General features: G+C 35.9%; 4 protein-coding genes across 5 annotated transcripts in view; 1 reads left to right on the top strand and 3 right to left on the bottom strand.

The window, feature by feature from the left end:
* Nucleotides 1–60: 60 nt before the first annotated feature.
* On the bottom strand, nt 61–5894 carry LOC107668076 (protein-serine O-palmitoleoyltransferase porcupine-like). The gene is made up of 15 exons (XM_016459846.1): nt 5496–5894; nt 4969–5122; nt 4273–4465; nt 3269–3312; nt 2973–3154; nt 2738–2868; nt 2556–2573; nt 2304–2318; nt 2083–2208; nt 1609–1709; nt 1331–1407; nt 1157–1220; nt 898–983; nt 541–651; nt 61–441 (listed from the first exon to the last, which is right to left on the bottom strand). Exons 2-15 carry the CDS (start codon nt 5102–5104, stop codon nt 340–342), a joined length of 1386 nt encoding a protein of 461 aa, XP_016315332.1. The 5' UTR covers nt 5105–5122; nt 5496–5894; the 3' UTR covers nt 61–339.
* Nucleotides 5895–6321: 427 nt separating this feature from the next.
* LOC107668114 (carnitine O-palmitoyltransferase 2, mitochondrial) lies at nt 6322–12159 on the top strand. Its single transcript, XM_016459909.1, has 5 exons — nt 6322–6839; nt 9138–9218; nt 9312–9418; nt 9512–10816; nt 11305–12159. The coding sequence occupies exons 1-5, from the start codon at nt 6640–6642 to the stop codon at nt 11631–11633; spliced, it is 2022 nt and encodes a 673-aa protein (XP_016315395.1). The 5' UTR covers nt 6322–6639; the 3' UTR covers nt 11634–12159.
* Nucleotides 12160–12722: 563 nt separating this feature from the next.
* LOC107668013 (protein mago nashi homolog) lies at nt 12723–14314 on the bottom strand. The gene is made up of 5 exons (XM_016459745.1): nt 14084–14314; nt 13651–13709; nt 13439–13549; nt 13237–13319; nt 12723–12912 (listed from the first exon to the last, which is right to left on the bottom strand). The coding sequence occupies exons 1-5, from the start codon at nt 14172–14174 to the stop codon at nt 12813–12815; spliced, it is 444 nt and encodes a 147-aa protein (XP_016315231.1). The 5' UTR covers nt 14175–14314; the 3' UTR covers nt 12723–12812.
* A 2999-nt stretch (nt 14315–17313) lies between these two features.
* LOC107668082 (uridine-cytidine kinase 2-A) overlaps nt 17314–21605 on the bottom strand; it is a 9250-nt gene continuing 4958 nt past the window's right edge. For both annotated transcript variants that reach the window (XM_016459855.1, XM_016459856.1), the window contains exons 2-7: nt 20244–20403; nt 19768–19864; nt 18968–19110; nt 18752–18849; nt 17926–17974; nt 17314–17602 (exon numbers count right to left, since the gene is read on the bottom strand). In XM_016459855.1, the coding sequence (XP_016315341.1) occupies nt 17466–17602; nt 17926–17974; nt 18752–18849; nt 18968–19110; nt 19768–19864; nt 20244–20403 (684 nt within the window). In that variant the 3' untranslated portion in view covers nt 17314–17465. The remainder of the gene's footprint in view (nt 17603–17925; nt 17975–18751; nt 18850–18967; nt 19111–19767; nt 19865–20243; nt 20404–21605) is intronic.

The raw sequence follows: 21605 nt of genomic DNA, 5'->3' as shown, positions 1-21605 counted from the left end.
ATCTTGATCAATTCATTAACAATGGCTATGAATATCAAGTACATGTTCACACTTATTGAGGATTGCTGTGTTTTTGTTTTTTTAAGTCTTGATGCTTCTTTACTTTAGGTAGTTTAGAAAACTTCAGAATATCCAGTGGTCCAATGGTGTGGATCAATATTACCTGTATGTTAGTTTTTCCTGGATTTGAGGACTCTGGGCCGCAGTCATGTTCATCCAGAGTTCACAGTGATGCCATAAACGGCCACGACTCCTCTATAGTAAAACCCACATAAAATATCCAATCACAGTTATTGCTATCCTCTCCCCATCTCTCCTCGTCTATGTAGGTCTCAGTGTTTATAGAATAAGGCGATACAGGACCCAAAGGCCAAAGGTCAACCAGTGGCTTGTCCAGCTGAGTTGTGTCCATTTCTCAATGGTATGGCTGGCCATGCCGTCCTGCAGACAAAAGAAAATAAATTAATTCATGTAACAAATATAAATAATAACTTACACAGAAGGCAGGGGCCATAAGATTTCAGAAAAAGTAAGTTGTACCTCATCAGAATCCATGTCGTCTGTGCTGGAGCCAAAAATTGAGCCCAGGTATCTTAAATGTAGTACTGCTAACATGCTAAAAGTCCCATTAATTAAATATACCCAAAATTCCTAGAGGAAAAAAAGGAAATATAAAAAAGTTACATTTTTAAAGAACTTTTAACTTTTGAAATGATAATATAAAATGGTAAGATTTAAAATAGTAAAATATTTAACAAGTTAATAATTTAGTAAAGGCTTATCAAAAGATGTTTTTTATAATTTACATTTTTTATGGTGTTTTTTTTTTGCCTTTAAAAAAAAAAAAGATATTCACACAAGTGCTTCTACAGCCATAATGATGCATTCATACAACACCTTTTTATGTCTGTGTTTGCAGTCAGATGGGCATTTCTTGGAGAGCACACATGCATTTAAAATGACTGACAATCTTTTCCTAAGCACTAAAACACAGAATAAAGAAACAGTCCATTAAACACACAACCAAGCTGAAAGACAATTAATACTGTGAAAAGATGCATTAGTCAGCTGAACTGCTAAACATAATGCTTTTGAAATGATTAAAACATTTGAAAGAATTATTAGATTTACAGATAATACCTGAACAGATACGCACCATGTTCAATATATGTTATGAAGCCTAGTGTAAATAATACTGCCCCAATGTGGAAGCTTAGACCCTGTGAGCACAGAAATACAATATTGTATTTAAGCCTGAGAAAAAAAGCAGTCAATTCAAATGAAATAATCAATATAATGGCAAATGAACAATAAGCCAAAATGCACTCACATGTAGCAGAGCGCTTGCAGTGTATGTCAAGATAATAGCTGTGAAGCTCCCATATTTGAGAGCCTTCCTGAACACATCTGAAAAAAAAAAGGTGGAGAATGTGACTTACCCAAATATTTGGAGGTAAAAGATAATACACAAAAGCCTGCTCTAAATAAAATGCTGTCATTTAAGTCTTTTGGGAGGTAAAATACATATTTAATTCATTTCAGAGTGTATTAAAACCAATACAACACTATACAAAAGTAAAGTACACAAATTCACAAACAAACACGTACAGGTGTTGAGCCAGCGGGACATGGGCAGGTTCCAGGAAGTCACCACTTCAACCATAGACCTGGGAAACTCTACATTTAGCGGCTTTGCTATTGTCAAGTCCCTGAAACAACAGAAATGGCCTTAAAAAATAATGCTTGAGAGATAAACTGATCCAAGGCCCAAAGATGACCATCCCCACAAAGTAAATGTAGCCCATAAACTCCACTGGAGTAAAAATAAACACTCTCAAAATTGGTCCTTTAATTGAATCAATATAAAATAATCAGGCAGACAGTAAGTATGTGTAAGTGACATCAGTGTCTTCAGAGCCGACTAAAACCATAGTTAACATTCTAAATTAAGCCTATTAAGCCAGATTTAGGGGAAAAAAGGAATTGATCACGGGGCATGTTCAATGACATTTTTGCCACAGGTATGTCCTCTATTTGATTTCTGACTCTGACAGTGATTAAATCTGTATAATTTATGCATACCACTTAAGATTGTCCTTCTCCTCTGTGAAACCAGCACCTGCCAGTGTGGTGGTCGTCTCACCAAGGTAACTCACAAAGTAATTACTGAAATGGAAGGACAGGGTGTTCTCATAGGCCTGTAGCCACCTGATGAGGAGAATTACAAAACTGAAGGTTATCACAGATCAGAGACAACCACAGAGACATGAAACCATTGAGGTTTAACACTGTGCATTGCCTACCTTTTAATAGAGCCCCTGCATTGAAATGCGAAATAAAAAGCATTAATAAACTCAATCCAAAATGTATATTTTATAAATAGAAAGAAGCAGATAAAAATAAGTCAATTTATACAGAAATCTCAAACCCAGCAGAATTCATTGTTTTAATTCTTTTTACGAGTAAATTTAGCAGATGTATGTTTCATGCTTGTATGAATTGGTCTTTATTCCTCATGATTAAAATGTATGTAAATAATATAAGTAGGACAATACCTCATCTTTCGTTTCTTGCTGAGGAAAAAATATGAAAACAGATCAGTCAAAAATAAAAAAACTAAGCCACAGATAGCAACACAACACGTTTGATATTAGAAGTAGAAGAATCAATCCATACTTTACACCTCAGTGCTCACTGAATAACTACATCATTTTACTCGACTCAAACTTATACTCACTTGCGGAGCAGCTTGTCTCCAAAGGCCGGGATGAAATAGGGAAAGAGATAGGGTGCAATACAGTTGGAAATGACCAGACAGAGCTGGCTCTTCACACAGCTGAAGACTGACTTCAAAAACCAGGAGACACTCTGAAAAAGATCATATAGACACGGTAAAGTGCTGGTGTAAGCACCTGTGATGCTCTTAAACCCCTTTAATTCTTATTTATATTAGAACCAAATTTGAGACTCACAAATTTTCGACTTTCTACCGCATCCATGTAGCTATTGAAACTGATCCAAGGCCCAAAGATGACCGTCCCCACAAAGTAAATGTAGCCCATAAACTCCACTGGAGAGGGAAATTTCTCCACTATGCCTTTGTCCAAATCAAAGGCAAGAGAAACTGCCTTCATGGCCACTACCATCTGGGAACCTACATGACCACAACAAGTATATGATTTGAAATTTAATCACAGTAACAAACATCTATACAGTCCTGGTCTAATGGTCACTGATGTCCAGTAATAAAACAGAATCAATGACTGACCTCTCATTTTATGCCAGGTTGTTGTATCCATCATATGCAATTCTCTGAAACAGAAAGAACAGAATCTTAACTCTGTATCTCTGACTCACCAGGTTCTACATCCTATTAAAAAACATAACAAAAATACAATATTAATAGGAGATGTATAGTTAGTAAAGACATCTATAATGACTCAAAATAATTCTATTTCAAATAAACTGTGTTCTATCAAACCTTCTATTCTTCAAAGAATACTAAAAAACTGATTATTTCCACAAAACTACTAAGCAGCACAACTGTTTTCAACACTGATAATAAAAAAAATTTGAATACCGAATCAGCATATTTGAATGATATCTGAAGGATCATGTGACACTGTATGCCCATTGTACTCAAATATATACATTGACTACCAGTGTTGATTAGTAACTAGTTACAAGTAACAGCGTTACATAATTTCATTACAAAATCAATGTAACTGTAATCTGTTACAGTTACTGAAAAAAAATATGTAAGTAAATTATAGTTACTTATGAAAATGTTAATGATTACAAAGGGGGTTATATCTGAATACTTCTTTTATTAATATTTACTATTTCTTGTTATGGTTTTAAATCTGTATTTAACCTCAGAACGATCTCAAAGTAAAAAGAGGTGCGAAAGTCTGATTTTGTGGTGGCTGTGTTTTAAAATTAAAAATTATAATCTTGATTCAAGAATGAAGAATTCAAGTCTGACATGAATCAGTGTTGAGTACTACTGTAAGGTTATCCCTTCCTGGTTTAAATGTTCGAAAATGATTATAAGTCGAAAACCTTCGTTAGAAAAGTAATCAAAAAGTAATCAAATGCAATCAATGACATTACTTCAATGAAGCAACTGAAATAGTTACACTATTTATTACATTTTAAATAGGGTAACTTGTAATCTGTAACCTATTACATTTTCAAAGTAAACTTCCCAATACTGTTGGCAAAATGCAAAAATGAAGAAACAGATGAGCGTGACAGGATGTATCTTCATACCCCAGAAGGAGGTAGATGAGGATAGTGATGGACAGGAAGGGTCCTCGGCTGCTCGAATGGCGGCACAGGAAGAGGATGAGGTAGCAGAGGAGGCTGAGAAGCACCACCCAAACCATGTGCAGCTCAAAGAACAGGTAAAGAGTATAAAAACCACCTGCCACCGTACTCAGGTGTTTCAAGAAAGAGGGCAGACCTGAGAGAGGAAATACATCTTAAAAATAATTTGTAACATAGCATCATTTGATTACCTATTATTTTAATTGTACTTCAGTATTAGAAGAAGTTCCACCAAACATGACAAATTCTATAATTGTTTTCTCAAGGTCATGGTTTTTTTCTTTCTTTCCATGCAACAGAAAGTAAGTTATTTATAGAAGAATCTCCAAAGTGTTTTATCACACAGTGAAAGTGAATGGTGATCGTAGCTGTCAAGCAAGATGTTCCTCACACAAAGCTATCATATGGCTTAAAAGACTTGAGATATTGTACATTGTACATGACCGACTTGCTGCTTTAATAGTATTTTTTGTCCTTTTTGGTGCTTTAAACATCTGGCCACTATTCCCTTACACAAGAGGAAAGCACATGTTTGGAATGACATGAGGGAGAGTAAATCATTTTTATTTTAGAAGAACTGTTCCTTTAATTGCATTAAAAGATTACAGTACATGTCATGTGTTGTATAAACCCTCTTACCCAATCTCCACAGCAGCCTACACACTAGGCAGATGAGTAACAGCTGCCATACTTGTTCCAGACCGTGCTGGACAGTCGGAAGCAAGCAACCGGATCCCAGTTCCTGGAAGAACTGCTGTTTGCTTAGAGCTCCCATTGCTTTGACTGTTAGACACTGAAAAATAAAATAACATAAATTAGATGATGTACCTTAAATAATCAAATCAATAATGTCCGTGCATTTGGTCAAAACAATGACAGATGCTGTGGGCAAGCCTCAAAGGTAAAGATAAGATCAAGGCTGAATTGAGGTCAGAACATAGTGTTTGTAAAAAATAATCTCAGGGTTAATACTGAATCCCATCACACATATATGTGATGATTGCAAACAGCTTTTAGAAATAGATGTATTGTTTTTAGGATTCCACAACAGAAATCTATTTTCATCAGGAAGGAAAAGAAAATCATCCTGGTTGGTACTCTGAATATATTTGTTATGATACATTAACGCTGTGCTGTGTAGACATGCAGTGTCCAAATAATCTTACCTCTGCAAGATGTTAAATACCCTCACACCGCAATGCAGACAGCACGCACGGTCTGAACGGTCTGTAATATCGACGACAGGTGTTTTATCTTCTAAATGAGAATTATAATAGATGGAATGTACAATTCGTTACAGAGCGCGACAGCAGAGGAGGAGGATGAGCGCTTCACCCCCACAATCAAATCGCTGTGATGAACCGCAGCAGGAATACGTCTGTGGGTCCCTAAAATGTCAAGTTTTGTACACATTCTATTATATTACTTAGTTCAATTTAAATTTAGAATAAATCTATATAAATTCGCCTAGGTTCTAAACTAAATATGGAAAATTATGTCGCGCTTCCAGCACAATCGGTCCAGATGATGCTGGCAATGCGCCTGATGGCTGATTCCCATTGCTGCTGTCCGTCGTTCATGATTACAGCTTCCCAAAGGGACTTTCGATGACCAATCACCTTCATGCGCATCTGTGGCTTAACCAATCATATGAAAGGATCAGAACAAAAAGGCGGAGCTTGTGGTCTCACGCTTTGATAGCCTGGGTGCGTTCAAATCTGTTCAAAATATATGGAAATGTAATAAATATTCGAAATGTAAGGAGTAAGAATATTTATTTTGAATGAGTTAATATAATTAAATAAAGTTTTAATTTAATCTATTTCTGGGCAACTTTCTTATTTTGTGTTGTTTTGAGTTCTAATTTAATTAACACATAATGAAAAATGCAGTTGAATCATTAAATACACAACTTAAGCCTACATATGTGTTTTATACAAATGCCATATTTATATAGCTTGGACTTTTATGTTGAAAAAGGTGATAGTTGGTGAGGCGGAAGTAATGAATCAAACATTAAAATCGGAAATTTCGTTGTAAATTTTGTCTGCTTGTTAAGCAGCTATTGAAAATTATCTTAGGAAATCCCTTTTTTACGTTTGTTGTGATCTTTTCTAAATAGAAACGTAAGAGAACCCAGGTAACAGTTAGCTAATTATTGTTGGCCGTACCGACAGCGACAGGATCTGTCAGACACACTAACGTAACGTACATTCATTCAGTGGGTTAGCTGCTTGCAGAACTATTAAACAGAAGGTTTGCAATTGAAGTTGAGATTTAGGGAAAAATACGCAGATCATAACTCCTTAAATGTCAAGTTGTATGATGGCAGGTTTGCTCTCTACGCAATATAATTCAACACTGAGCAAATTTAAACGGTTAAGGAATAACCCTGCCCTCTCAGTTCTAACGAGCACTCAGCGTAAATACAGCAGTAAGGATGGAGCTGGGATTGAGTATTTACACAAAAGTGTCGTCCCGACCATGCACTACCAGAAGAGTTTACCAAGGTAGGAAATTGACATAGAATTACACACATGGTATATAAATCACGTCATAGAATTCGTTTTGCTGTGCTTTGATATTGCATCTTTGATGTTGAATCTGATTTTAGCTGGAAATACATTATTATTGTTTGTCTACGAAAGTTTTAGGTCATATTAGAGAATGTAGGTGAAAGTGCAAAGCCTACGCTTAGGTTGCAAGGGGGATGGGGACACGGTGTTACACGTAAATATACCCCCTTGCCTTACATTTAGTTCCCTCAGTATTGTTCCGTGGTAAATTGTCTATGTAGAATTACATTCAAACATTCTAAAATAGAATAATCTTAGATTAAAAATGTAATCTAATTGTCTTGGGTTTGTGGTGCTGTGTATACTACCACCTAAAAGTTTTCAAATGTTTTTGAAAAAAAGTCTCTTATGTCAGGAATACAGTAAAAACAGTAATATTATGAAATGTTATTACAATTTAACCCTCTATAAAAAAATATTTCATCCCATTTTTTGGGAGCTTGGGGGTCCCTGATAATATATCGATTATAAAATGTGACCGCCCCCCACCCCCGAACCAGATATTGGTTTGTTGCCTCAGGTAACACTGTGCTATAAGGGTACTGAAACACCAAGGTTTTCTGTATAAGTGGAATATGGAAAACAAGCAATATAAGCATTAAAAAAGTCTTATTTAGACAAGTATCAAACACAACTGGTTACAACTAATCACAAATATCAAAAAATAAACAAATCAAATAAACTAATAAATAAAATCTACTACTAATTACAAATAACACCTCGTGTATAAATGTTTCTCGCATTTCATATACACATATAAACCAACATCCAAATGACTGTGTGTGTGTGTGTGTGTTAATCGTAATTAATAATCGCAATCACAATTTCAAGGGAATAATCGACAAGTATGATTTTTGTCATAATCGTGCAGCCCTAGTGTGTGTGTGTGTGTGTGTTTTTGTGTGTGTGTGACAGAAAGAGAGAGAGAGAGAGAGAGAGAATACTGGTATTCCCTACATTATGGGGACCTCACGAGTATAGTAATACCATGGGGCCATTTTTGGTCCCCATAAGGGAATAAACTTATAAATCATACAGAAGGATTTTTGTTTTTGTTTTCTGTGAGGGGTAGGTTTAGGGGTAAGGGATACAATTTACAGTCTGTACAGAATAAAATTCATTACGTCTATGGAATGTCCCCATAAAACATGGAAGCACAATCTCTCTCTCTCTCTGTGAGTGTGTGCATGCACGCACATTATGTGTACTGTTAATGAAGAATATTGATATATTTTGCCAGAAAAAAACTACTAATTTAGCCAGTTTATGAGCTGATATGCTTGAGGGACAAAATTACATTCCCCATCATTCTCTGTGGCATAATAATAATAATACTGCACATTCTTTGAGTTTTCTGAGCTTGTAAAAACTGCCCAGGAGGGCATGAATGCATCATATTCCTGATTATGCATCTGAGCACATCTCCACCCTATAGCATGATATTGCCTGAACAAAAGTGGTCTAACTGCACAATTGTCCCCGAGGCAACGAACAAAAAAACACAGTTTTAGTATATAAATAAAAATAAAATAAGTCTTTCAACAATCAAACATACTTCCTTACATATTAATGCACATGCATATTTTTTTTTTTAAATAAAGTTATTTAAATTTAAACATGTTAAAAAGTGATGTTTATCTTACCAATTTTTGGCACTGTGTCCCATGTGGCTTTGCTTCCTAAAAGGCCACACCCACTTTAGACCCTCATTTCAGTGAACAGACATGTCAGGTGATATTATATATGTATATTATATTATTTTAAAAATTAAAGGGGCGGTGAGAGGTCCAAAAATATAATTTTATATATATATATGTTACTGTTTTGGTGTTGAGGAAACATCAATATTGAAAACAGTTGTGCTGCTTAATATTTTTATGAAAATGTGATACATTTTCAGGGTTATTTAATAAGTAGAATGTTCAAAAGAACAGCATTTATTTGAAATAGAAATGTTTTGTGTCCTTATAAATGTCCTTACTATTACTTTAGAGCAATTTATTGCATCTTTGTAAAATAAAACAATTAATGTCTGTTAAAAAAACTTACTGACCCCAAACTTTTGAATGGTAGTTTTACATACACTGTTTAACAACATTGCTAAAAATCATTATTTAAATAAAAGCATTAAATAATTATACCAAGTAAAACGTCTCACAATAAAATGTATAAAAATTATAATTTTAATGGATATGTTTTCCAAAATATATCAATTTTACATGTTCTTTATAGATTACCAGTCCCAAAACTGGAAGATACAATACGGAGGTATCTGGCAGCTCAAAGGCCCCTGCTGAATGATGAACAGTACAGGTAAGCCAAAGTATCTATATCAATTTATTCATTTCATTTTCTAATTACCCTTTAATGTTTTAACATTACTTCTGCTCCCTTGAAATCCATCAGTAATACAGAGAAAGTAGCACATGATTTCCAGAGTGGCATAGGCAAGCAGTTACATGAAGAACTTGTGGCCTTAGACAAAAACAACAAGCACACCAGTTACATATCAGGTAGGAGATGTAGTAATAAAAAGAACAATTGAATATTATTAGTTTTAATTGTAAATTAACATCATTCATGAATTTCTCCCATTTGCCTTGCAGCTCCATGGTTTGACATGTACTTGTCTGCTCGGGAGTCTGTTGTGCTCAACTTTAACCCCTTCATGTCCTTTAACCCTGACCCCAAACCCGAGTACAACGACCAGCTTGTGCGAGCCACCAACATGGTGTGCTCAGCCGTCCGGTTCATGAAGACGCTTCGTGCTGGTCTACTCGAGCCAGAGGTGTTTCATCTTAACCCTGCCAAGAGTGACACCGATAGTTTCAAGAAGTTGATCCGATGGGTGCCCCCCTCTATCTCATGGTTTGGAGCCTACATGGTGAACGCCTATCCTCTGGATATGTCCCAAAACTTCCGCCTCTTCAACTCCACACGTATACCCAAGTACAAGCGCGACGAGCTCCTCACAGACGACAAGGGCCGCCACCTGCTCGTAGTAAGGCGAGGCAACCTGTATGTGTTTGATGCTCTAGATCGGGACGGCAACCTGATAAAGCCTGCTGAGGTTCAAGCTCATTTGAAATACATCCTATCGGACCCCACAAAAGCTCCTTCGTTCCCCTTGGGCGTTCTAACCAGTGAGAATAGAGACACCTGGGCAGGGTTAAGACAGAAACTACTGGACGCTGGAAATGGAGAAGCTCTGCATTTAGTAGACAGTGCTTTGTTCTGCCTCTGCCTGGATGAGGAGGTGATGAGAGACCATATTCACATTTCCCACAACATGCTTCATGGAGACGGCTGCAACCGGTGGTACGACAAGTCCTTCAGTATCATCTTGGCTAAAGACGGACAGGCGGCCATCAATTTTGAGCACTCTTGGGGTGACGGCGTGGCCGTTCTTCGCTTCCAGAATGAGGTCTTCAAGGACACCACGGAGAAGCCTTTGGTCGGGCCTGGATCCCAGCCTGCAGCGGTGGACTCTTCCTCTGCGGTGTGCCGATTAGAGTTTAAACTCACTGATGAGTTAAAAGCTGGAATCACAAAAGCAAAAGAGAACTTCCAGGCCGCCGTGTCAAAGCTCACCATCGACGCCATGGAGTTCAAGAAAGGTGGAAAGGAGCAACTTAAGAAGAAGAAGCTCAGTCCAGATGCCATCGCTCAGCTGGCTTTCCAGATGGGCTTCCTACGGCAATACGGCCAGACGGTCGGCACATACGAGTCATGTAGCACTGCAGCCTTTAAACACGGGCGCACAGAAACCATCCGTCCCGCTACCATCCACACAGAGCACTGTGCCAAGGCATTCGTTGAGCAGCCTGGACAGCACACTGTGGAGCAGTTACAGGGGCTGTTGAATGAATGCTCCAAATACCATGGGCAGCTCACGAAAGAGGCAGCAATGGGTTAGTGCATATTCATGTCTTGTCATTCTAGGGGGGAAAAACTGATGTTTATCTTAGCAAGACATCTATTTTAATCAGTATTGAGCAAGAAAAAAGGGGCAGTTAGCCTAAAAAGGACAATTCTGTCATCATTTACTTATTGTTAGGTTGTTCCAAACTGATATTACTTACTTTCTTTTGTTCTGTGGATCACAAAAGAAGATTTTTTTTTTTTAACGCTTAAACTGCTGTTTTTGTCCATATAATGAGAGTTATTGTGGTCCAAAACAGCATTAGACCCCACTGATTGTCATTGTGTGGACAAAAATACATTTTTTAAAAATGTCTTTGTGTTTCACAGAAAAAATGAAGTCAAACAGGTTTGGAATGACATGAGGGTGATGACAGAATTTCCATCCTTTTACATTTTTGGGGGAGGGTGGGCATCAAATTAGATCTTTAGTTCACTCTCAACTTCATTGTCATATTTTTTGTGCATTTTCTTCTAGGTCAAGGCTTTGATCGCCATCTCTTTGCCATGCGCTACCTGGCTAATTCAAAAGGAATGGCCCTGCACAGTCTCTACCAGGATCCAGCATATAACGCCATAAACCACAACATTCTCTCCACCAGTACACTTACCAGCCCCGCGGTCAGTCTGGGCGGATTTGCTCCAGTGGTGCCTGATGGTTTCGGAGTGGGCTATGGTGTCCATGATGAATGGATCGGTTGCAATGTGTCCAGCTACCCTGCCAGAAATGTTCATGAGTTCCTTAAGTGTGTTCACAAGTCATTGGAAGACATTTTTACAGTACTTGATGGAAAACCCATTAATTGAAAGTGCACTTAATGTGTTTAAGTTCATTGAAGCACTGTGGAGTAGTTTGAATTTAGAACATTTATGTTTTACTTTTATTAGATAAGGACTCAAGTGTATCAGTGTAACATGTTTATATTTAAAGGCTGAAGGTATTAGTAATAAGCTGTGTGGATAGACAACTGTGACTGCTTGGTATTGAGCTTATGCTGAAGTGATTTGATGCATTAGCAAAAATAAGTAATTGTAATGGGGCTATAGGTAAATCTGTGAAATGCTGATGTCCTGAAATGTATTGTGTTTGAAATATTTGCAGTGTATTGCCCCCCAGGTTCAACAGGCAGCTTTAATCCATCTATACTTTTCAAGTCAATTATCTTTGTCTCAATGCAACATGGATACAATGTACTTCCATACACTGAAAAATTCTGCAGTTTAATTATGTACAATAATTGAAAGACCTGTCCTTTGCCTTATAATATGTAAAAATGTGGATAACTATGAATACTCTGATTGTAAATATTGTTACAAGCTTAATAAAAAATAAAATAAAATATTGAATATCTGGCTGAAATATTTCAGCGAAATTTGAACATTTGTGAGGTTTGCATACACTACTTTTCAAAAGTCTGGGGAGATTTTAGTAATCTTTAATTCAAAGGTAACAGTAAAGATTTGTATATTACTACCAAAAAAAAGTAAATGCTGTTCTTTTGAACTTTATATTCATCAAAGAATCCAGATAAAATGTATCATGTTTTCCACAAAAATATTAAGCAACACAACTGTTTCCAACAATAAGAAATGCTTCATGTGACACTGAAGACTACAAATTTAGCAGTGCATATTAAAATATTTTAAAATAATATTAATTCTTACTGTATTTTATAAACAAATCATCCTTGGTGAAAATAAGAGATGTTCAAGAACAGTAAAAAGTTTTCACCAACCCCAAACTTTAAACTAGTATGGTACATATTGTACCTTCTATTTAAAAGTACCTATTTTAGAGTGTGCAAATATTGATATCGCCATTAAGGTGCTGAAAAGATATTTTGCAGTTTAAGAGGTTCTGAAATGGAGAGTGAAGTGAATCAACAGTTGAACAAATTTATTTAAAAAAAAAAAGCAAAACCACCAAGCAATATACAAATGTTGAAAATAGCTCAAACAATAACTAAAATATGACTTTCATCCCAGCTAGATGGGCTTGATTTTGAAGTGGAGGCCGATGAGACTGAATACAAGGCATTTGAGATCCTGGACCAGGTAGTAGAAAACTCTGAGTCCTTCTGGGTCCCTGATGATCAAAATCACAAATGTTACCACTCTTATAATATAGAGAACACAGTACTGCATTGCTGGAGTAGAAAAAGGAAAGCAATAAACTGTATGACAATACTGAATAAATTAAGAAAAAAAACTACATTACAGTAAATCATTTAGCAGATGCTTTTATCTTAAATGATTTACAAATAAGATGCATCAAGCAATTTATCATACAAGAGTCAATAATACTTGTGGTACTGCAATGCCAGGTTTCAAGAATGAGACAGTAATGCTGAAGTGAAAATGCAGTAAAGCAGAGAGAACAAGAGGAGATCCATCTATGAAATATGCTTACTTGGACTGGTTGACATCAATTAAAGATCCAATTTTGGAAGTTGTGAATGAAATGTGTTCGTCACCGATGACAATCTCCAGTTCCTATACAGCACAAAGAAGATGCAATTAGGAGTATTAAACCACACGTGGTGACCAGAGAAAGGGTAAAAATAATAATACAATTTAATACAATAAAAGCAAAAGTATATATTCCTACAAACCTGTCGCCCGACTCTGTCTGGAGGCGGCCACAAGGCATCGTCTTCTTTTGTGATCTCACTGTCATCAATGATTCTCTTCAACTCTTCCATCACGCTTTTATGAACATAAGCCTGAAAGAGGGGGAAAATCTCTCATAAGATACAACGCCTAGGTCTCAACATAAATGACCTAATATTGGATGTATGTGACGTCATCACGCAGCTGACTTTACCTCTTTTCGGATCATGACGTCGTTCTTGTAGTTACTGTTGTTTGCATATCTCAGTTTGCCTGGAAGAAAACAAAATGATCCATAAATGATATGAAAGCTTCTTATGAAAAGATTTAACAGTCACTGAAATATTATATCAGAAAAACAACAATTTCTTAGCAGAAATATTATTTATCAAATGAAACAACTTAAGATATTAAAGTGACACTTTTAAGCAACTCAAATGTTACCTAACATTTTAATTTGTTTTTCTAAACAAACAGCCTCTCTACTTCACAATTACGAAAGAAATAAACCAGTAACTAAATAAATAACAATAACTAAAGTTCAAATAGCTTAAGAAAAACGTTTCGGCCTAGTAAAAAAAGGCAAGCACAGACATCAACAGAAAGGCTGTTAGCATATTAGCAAGCTAAGTTGGCGCCTGACTTACCGTCTGGTCTGAATTCAAATTCCAGAAATTCGTGGCCGAATTTACCTTTATGGCCCACATAGTACCTCAAATAAAAGTCACTCGAGGACATATCTGTGCACGATATTTAAGTAAGGCCCTATATATGTAAATGACCGCACGAGCACTCTTCCTTCAATGAACCGCTTGAGAAACGATGGAATCGCATGCGTACTGCAGGTCGCGGTGTGACGTCAAACACCGGTCGCAGAATAATGATGCTGCGGTTGACCAAAAGCACATCATGACCTCCCTGAACCTGTTTTGCGTTGTTGTATGCATTCATGTTATCTTTGTTCTAATCTAAACCATTGTGTAATTCTGTCCAGCTTGCAATAAAGTTCTTACAAGAGAGGGATTTACTCTTGAAAGTCTTTTTTTTTTGTCTGATGCAAGCAAGCAAATGCCATAACAGCACTCAGGTAACCAGGAGGCAACGAACATGAGGAGTACAAAAACTTTTATTTAACTAAGCTTTGCTGTCAATCACTTTCTGCAGTTCTTTACACATGTACATGATGATACAGTTATCGTGGATTTATTAAAGCACAGAAACACTTAAAAAACAAAAAAGCCAATCCCCAGCTTCAAGAGTAACAGCTCAAGATAAAGTGTTATTAATATTAATTGCAGTGACACGGAAATGCTGTTTTAAAGCCTTGCAACTGTAGTTTGTTTGGTCCAGCAACACAAGCATGCAACCGTTTCTGATTGTAATACAGTTTTGGCTTTCTTTGCATGTTGCACCCCTTTTGCAAGCACCAAAATTCAAAGGCATCAATAATTGAACATATAATGATACATCATGCAGAACACCATACTTTTGAAATCCCCTCAAAGTCACCCCTCTTTGCAACAAGACAACCTGTTCCAGACTAGGATTTCTAATATCAACATAAATGCATAAAGGTTGTCACATATTCTGATCAAATCAATATTTGCTATAGACATTAGTGTGGGAGCCAAACTAATTGATTGCACATTAAACAATGCCAACAGCTTAAATCTTTGGAATCCCACAAATTTCAATAAAAACAATGTTCTGTATTTGCATCATTTTCAGTCAAGTAGGATTACACACTGGGTGTGCAACTTGGTAAGATAAGAGATGATAAGTTATGAAAACGGTTTTATTCAGGGCTGAACTGTGTGACTGTGGAAAAAATGTTTGTAATGTGTACTGCATTTTAAAAGCTGGTGTTTAAATCTGTGCTAATATATCAAAACCCTTTAATGAGAGGTATGAATATCTTTGACATCCTGGATGTTTGAGTAACCAGATGTTGTTTAGAAAAGTAATATTTACAATATTTAGCTAATGTAACATTGAAGGGAATTCAACATGAAAATAAAAGGAACCGTCTGTAAGTTCACATACAAAAACTTTATGATGGCACACAATTTGTTGCAGTGGTTTTAAACTGGTTCTTTTCAAGAATTTTAAAATGAATCTACGAACATACTGATTGAATCACACATTTAATACCCAAATTAAACCAAGGACCAGACGTCAACAAAAGATTTATAATAATTTATGCAATTTTGGCCAAATAAACAGCCCAGGGGTAAGAATGCCTTTGATAACCAAATAAATATTCAAGTCACAAAATGTTTTTTTTTTTCATCTGGCCCAGATATAAATAATGACGTCTCTGATTAAATGTAATTATCCTCGAAACGATCATATTCAATCAAATAAATATTCACATCATTCAATAATTGATCATTTAGAATTTTTACATAGGATTGTAAATGAGTCACCCTGTATCATAGCAGCAATGAGAATGAAGCCAACCAGAAAATTAAATATAGCGATATTACAAACAATGTTAAATAAGAACAATTCGTATATCAATGATTAACCAATTTTAAGTTAAAGATGTCAAGATCAAAGGGAAGATATATGGGGTCATTTTACAGTCAGGGTCAAATTTAAAGGTTGGATTGTTCAGTTTCACATCCCTGAACGATTTCAGAGTGCCTTAAATGGCTTCTCTCTGGCTCTAAGATGCAGGAAAACTGAGCTACAAGGGAAAATATGTATTGCGTATGGAAATGACACGGCTTGGACCACAAAAACATCTGCTGAAGAAAACTAAATGAACTCTTTGGTGAGTTTTGTCAAAGACTTACCAAAGTGGCATCATGGTGTATATTTTAAGTCACAACAATAGTGAAATAATGGGTTTAAGGGAAAAAGAAAAAAAGAAAAACATCGCAAAAGGATGAAGAGATGAGGAGACAGGATTCTTTTCAAGTAAGCATCTTCATTTGTCTAAATGCCTTGCACAAGTATAATTAAAGTCATAAACTGAGTGTCAGATTGCATTATTAGAGTCAAGGGTAGAGTGCATAGTATATGAACATAAATCTCTTGACAAATAGATCACTATTCATGCTAACACTCCACAGCAATGCTGCACAATCAACCACTGGGCTTTGTTTTAAAGCACATGACCATGTTTAATGAGGTTCACCTGGCATCTCCGTAAATATTCTAGAAGTACAAGGTTTGTAATTCAGAACCGAGTATGAATACATACAACAAATTTAGTTCTGCTTAATTAGCCAGATTAGCGCCCTTTCTATTTTAGAGGTGTGGTCTCTGATGTCTTCTGTATTAACATCTCATTCCTTTTAGGACAAAAGTGAGTTATTGTTTTCATTTGTAGTAACTACACCCTGAGAGGCGTGTTGTGACGTAGCAACACTGCCTGAATTGTTCAAGTGAAAAAGAGGAATAAACGTTCATCCTTCTGCAAGAAACACTGATCATAGAGGGACATCATATAAATAATGCCAGAATACTAAAAACTTATTCCATCACTGTCAACCAAAAAAAAAAAAAAGGATGGATTTTAAAACAACCGTTTTTGGCCTCCATCCAGTAAAGAGGTTATTTAAATAAATACATTTGCAAATGTAGTCCTTTCTGATAGGAAAAAAGAATCAGAGGTAAAAATAATCATATTTTTTTTAAATATATGTTCAATCCTCATTACCATGGAGTCATGTAACATTTAATTATCTGCATTCCCACTTTTAGTCAACAAACCTACTCTTAAAGAAGTACGAAAAAAAAAAGCTAAAATAAATAGAGGAGATATCCATTTTGACCTTTAACAATCCTAGAACTAGAAGTTCCATTTATCTTTCTAACTCTAAGTGTAGCCAGTCCAAAAACAAAAAGAAGGAAGCAGAATGAAATAAAAGGCAGTCTTTGAAATTCTTGAATTTTTTCATGATTCTTTTTGTCTTATACAGTGTTGGCTAATTATGCACAAGCAATCCTTCTTTTCTCTTGCATCCATCCTTCACACATTCATTCTCTCCTGCATTCCCAGACGTCCTGATGGAGAGCTGGTCAATGCGGCCTGCTGCTGGACTCTGAGGGATGCCGTTTACGAGGCGTGTTGTGGCCATTGAGGTATCCGTTCGAGCGTTTGGTCAAACCACCATTTACAATATCCTGGATATGTTGCACTATCAAATTTATGGCAACTAGAGAGAGAGAGAAATAAAAATGGAAGAACAAAAATCATGTAAAGTTTACTTACAAGTCTTTGTTTAGTAAATACTTTTTTCAGGGCAGGTTTAGCACTAGTTTCACACGCCTGGTTTTGTTGTTAAAGAATCAGTAGTACTATAAGTAGGGAAAAGACTAAACATGCTGGAACGCTCAAGATATCAAGACAAGAAGTGTGGCCTTGCTTGGCACCTTCAAAACTTTTATTTTCAAAACAATGTATGCATATCATAAACTGTTCCAAAACAGTTCCATTGTAAAGCCTAACACATTTGGATAAACACATTTAAAATCTCACCCAGATTATCAGCTCCTCTTGGAATGATCACATCAGCATACTTTTTTGTCTGAAAGTAAAACAGATTAAAAAAAATAAAAATTAGAAGCCCTGAGAAAGAAAAAAAAATTCAAGTGAAGATGATGATCAACAACAACAACAACATTTCCAATGGGCAAATATTTCACCACCTGCTGCTTCTTGACAAAATGCCAGGAACATGTTCTCTTGTAAACTGAAAGACTAATATTGGCTCTGCGTTTTAATAACAGTGTTTAATAATCAAGTCAATAAATGGTCCTTATATATATTCTATATAATTAACTATTACATTTACATAAAAAAAATAAAAGGACCATTTATAATATATTTGCCAAACAGCACAACAGAGAAACTGACATGGAAAAACCACATCCAGTTGTTTTACAACTTTTTCAGTACTTAGTTTTACTAAACAAAATGTTAGTACCAAGTAAAATTGTGTCAGTGTTGTTCATAATAATGAAAGTATAAGAATTTGTACACATTCAAAAGTCTGAGGTCAGTACGATTTTCTTTTCAAAAAAATTATTTAGCAAGGATGCATTAAATCAAAAGGGACAGTACAGCCATTTAAGACATTACAAAATATTTCTATTTCAAATAAATGCTGTTCATTTAGATTTATCACGGAATCCGCAAATTAGAATGATTTATAAAAGATCAAATGAAGACTGGCGTAATGGCTGTTGAAAATTCAGCTTTACAGCACAGGAAAGTGTGTGAGTGTGTATTTCATATAAAATAAATTTAAAATAAATTAAAACACACACACAGATCATATATGGTAGAAAACTGTAAAACTCACTGGCAGACAGAACTCCTCAAAGGCAGGCTTAACAAATGTTATGTATTGGTTTAGCACTTGCTCTAGGTCACGGCCTCTCTCATTGATGTCTCTCAGGACTATGAGCAGAGGGGAATGAGTTACATGAATCAAATTGCACTGAAATACATCATCCTATCACTACCACTAATAAATTATGAATATTCGTTGAGATCCATTGATGAAGTCCACACACACCTCTGCGTGACAGACGTGTATCTGCATCCGTATCCACAAACAGCTTCATTTGAAACAGATCTCGGATTTCTTGCGAATAAAACATAAGAATGCCTTCAAATAAAACTACATCAGCTGGATAAACAGTGACCGTCTCTTCTTTCCTGTGAAAGGTAAAGTGTATCAGGATGCAGAAAATACCTGAACAAACAGATTATGTGACATAAATCAAGATAAGGCCTGTTTGAAACCCTACGCTCAAGTAGCATGTAAGCAAATCAACAGCAGTTACATTCTGGCCTGTGTTTCTGCTACTTTCTTGCAGGCGCTGAATATGGGCTCCAAAATAAATATGTGCTGCTTACACACTGCTTTTGTGTGTGGTTTGAAACTCGAATAAATACAAACATATCCACACATAGAAACAATGCAATGGTAATAAGTTAAAGGGATCATTCACACAGAAATGAAAACTACTCATCCGCACGTCGTTCCAAACTTTAATTAATCTTCAAAACACAAACGAAGATATTTTTAGAGAGGTTTCTGTCCCTCCTATAAAAAATAAAAAAAACGTCCAGGTAACCAAAACTTAGAAAATTCAAAAAGGTATGCATCAAGTGGTCTTGAATCAATCAGTCTTGTGAAGAAATACAAGCACTTTAAAATGATGAACAGATTTAATTTAGTCTGTTTGTGTTTCGAAGATTAACCAGAGTCTTATGGGTTTGGAATGACATGATGGTGAGTAAATGATGGCAGAATGTTCATTCTTTGCTGAACTATTCCTTTACGTTCTTCAAAATGTGGTCTGAACGGACCTTGAGTGGGTAACGAAGTCGTAGACGGGAATCTGGACAGTTCTTCCCTCCATGATGTCACAAAGGGTTTTGACTATCAACTCATTATCAAACGCATCTATGGGACACAGTAAAAGAGGATCAGACAGACAGCACAGAATTTGTTCTAAGGTTTCTTGATCCACAGGACGTGGGAAATCAAGAACAAGCAAAAAGGTAATAAGCCACTTGTGCTGCTGCAGAATGAGTGTGTGTTTGTGTGTGTGTGAGGGTGGCTGAGTCAGGCAAACACACACACACTCACAAAGAGCTGCCAAAATATACAGACTGCATCAACGGTCAGTCTGATCTGTATTCTGCTCATAATAACACTGCAATAGGCAGGGGTGTTTGGCAATAAAAAAGCACACATAAAGAACTATAAATCAAGTCAAGAACAAAAAACAAATCTAACTAAAAAATAAATGATATCAACATAAACATTTCAGACTTTTTACCTGGGTGGTCAAAGTTAAATTGTCCTTTTAGAGCCTTGGCCTTCTGTTCAGAGGTCAGCACCCTGTAGAAACTATCCTGACTGAGGATGGCCACCTGCCTCTGATGATGGTCGATCTTATTCTGGCCAAGAAGCTCCATGATCTTCCCACAAACTGATGACTGCAAAAAAAAAGACAGGATTGTAGTTGAGTACATATATGCTCTAAAAGCACATTTCAGTGAGTAATCTCAATTCAAACTGTGAAATAATGACAAAATGGGCAATGATTTAAGGTCAAGTGTATAATTTCTGTGGGTGAATACTCCGGTAGGGAACCAAAAGCTGGTCCTTATTTAAAAAAAATGCCTGGTTCTGTTCAAGGCATATTGTTTTAAATATGCCTATTAAAAACAAAACAAAGAACAAGTCGTTTTTTGAGAGTGACAGTTTTGGCACTTCTTCCAAAGACTGCGTCATGATAGTCTAGTGATGTCATTTAAAAAAAATGTATGAGGGCTGCATTCAAGTAATATGATTTTTTATGACAATGAGCCAAACAAAGTTGCGACTAAATTCAATGTCAGTGATGGCCCTGTATTTATTGTATGGAAAACAGCAGAATTGTTTTTAAAATAGCATGTGTTTCATCGGGGAAAAAAAAAATTCCTTCAGTTTTCACTGTAATATTTATCGCAGTGTCTTCTGACCCAATTATATACTTTTGAATTATGAACCAAATTAATTTAAACCATCAGCATTGGACACAATAAGGCTATACGGCACCTTACCTTTGCGTTTGGAAGCATATTTTGCGACATAGATTCCCTAGTGCTGACCATTTTCACAAAAGGCTGACATTTAATTGAATGTGTAATACACAATTCACTCATTACATGCTAAAACTCTCATTGGTTGTGTTATCAAATTAATATTATTACATTCAAATTAATTAACTCTTAAGTGTGATTTTTTTATTAAACACCACCAGATTATATTTAAGTGACATTTACAACATTAACTGCTAAAAGTGTTACATTGTAGTTGTCCATACTTTCAAAACATTACATGCATTCTGTGTTTTTGTTTTTAGTTTATGTAAAGTAATTTATAAAATGTAAGAAATTCAGTTTGCAACAAATCAGTTGGATTAATCTAACACGCTTACTGATCCACACATCATTAATTTCATCATGACAAACAAAGAATGAACCAAGAACTTATACAGTTTTATGCTGAACAGTACTAGTAGGCTATTTAAACACATAGAGCTATGTTACGAGTATTGTCAATGGCGTTTTATACAGTGGGTACGGAAAGTATTCAGACCCCCTTCAATTTTTCACTCTTTGTTATATTGCAGCCATTTGCTAAAATCATTTAA

The sequence above is a fragment of the Sinocyclocheilus anshuiensis genome, unplaced genomic scaffold, assembly GCF_001515605.1.
Source record: "Sinocyclocheilus anshuiensis isolate Anshui unplaced genomic scaffold, SAMN03320099.WGS_v1.1 scaffold1024, whole genome shotgun sequence".
Taxonomy (NCBI): Eukaryota; Metazoa; Chordata; class Actinopteri; order Cypriniformes; family Cyprinidae; genus Sinocyclocheilus; species Sinocyclocheilus anshuiensis.
The sequence above is the reverse complement of the archived record's forward strand: the minus strand, read 5'-3'. Positions and strand labels throughout refer to the sequence as shown.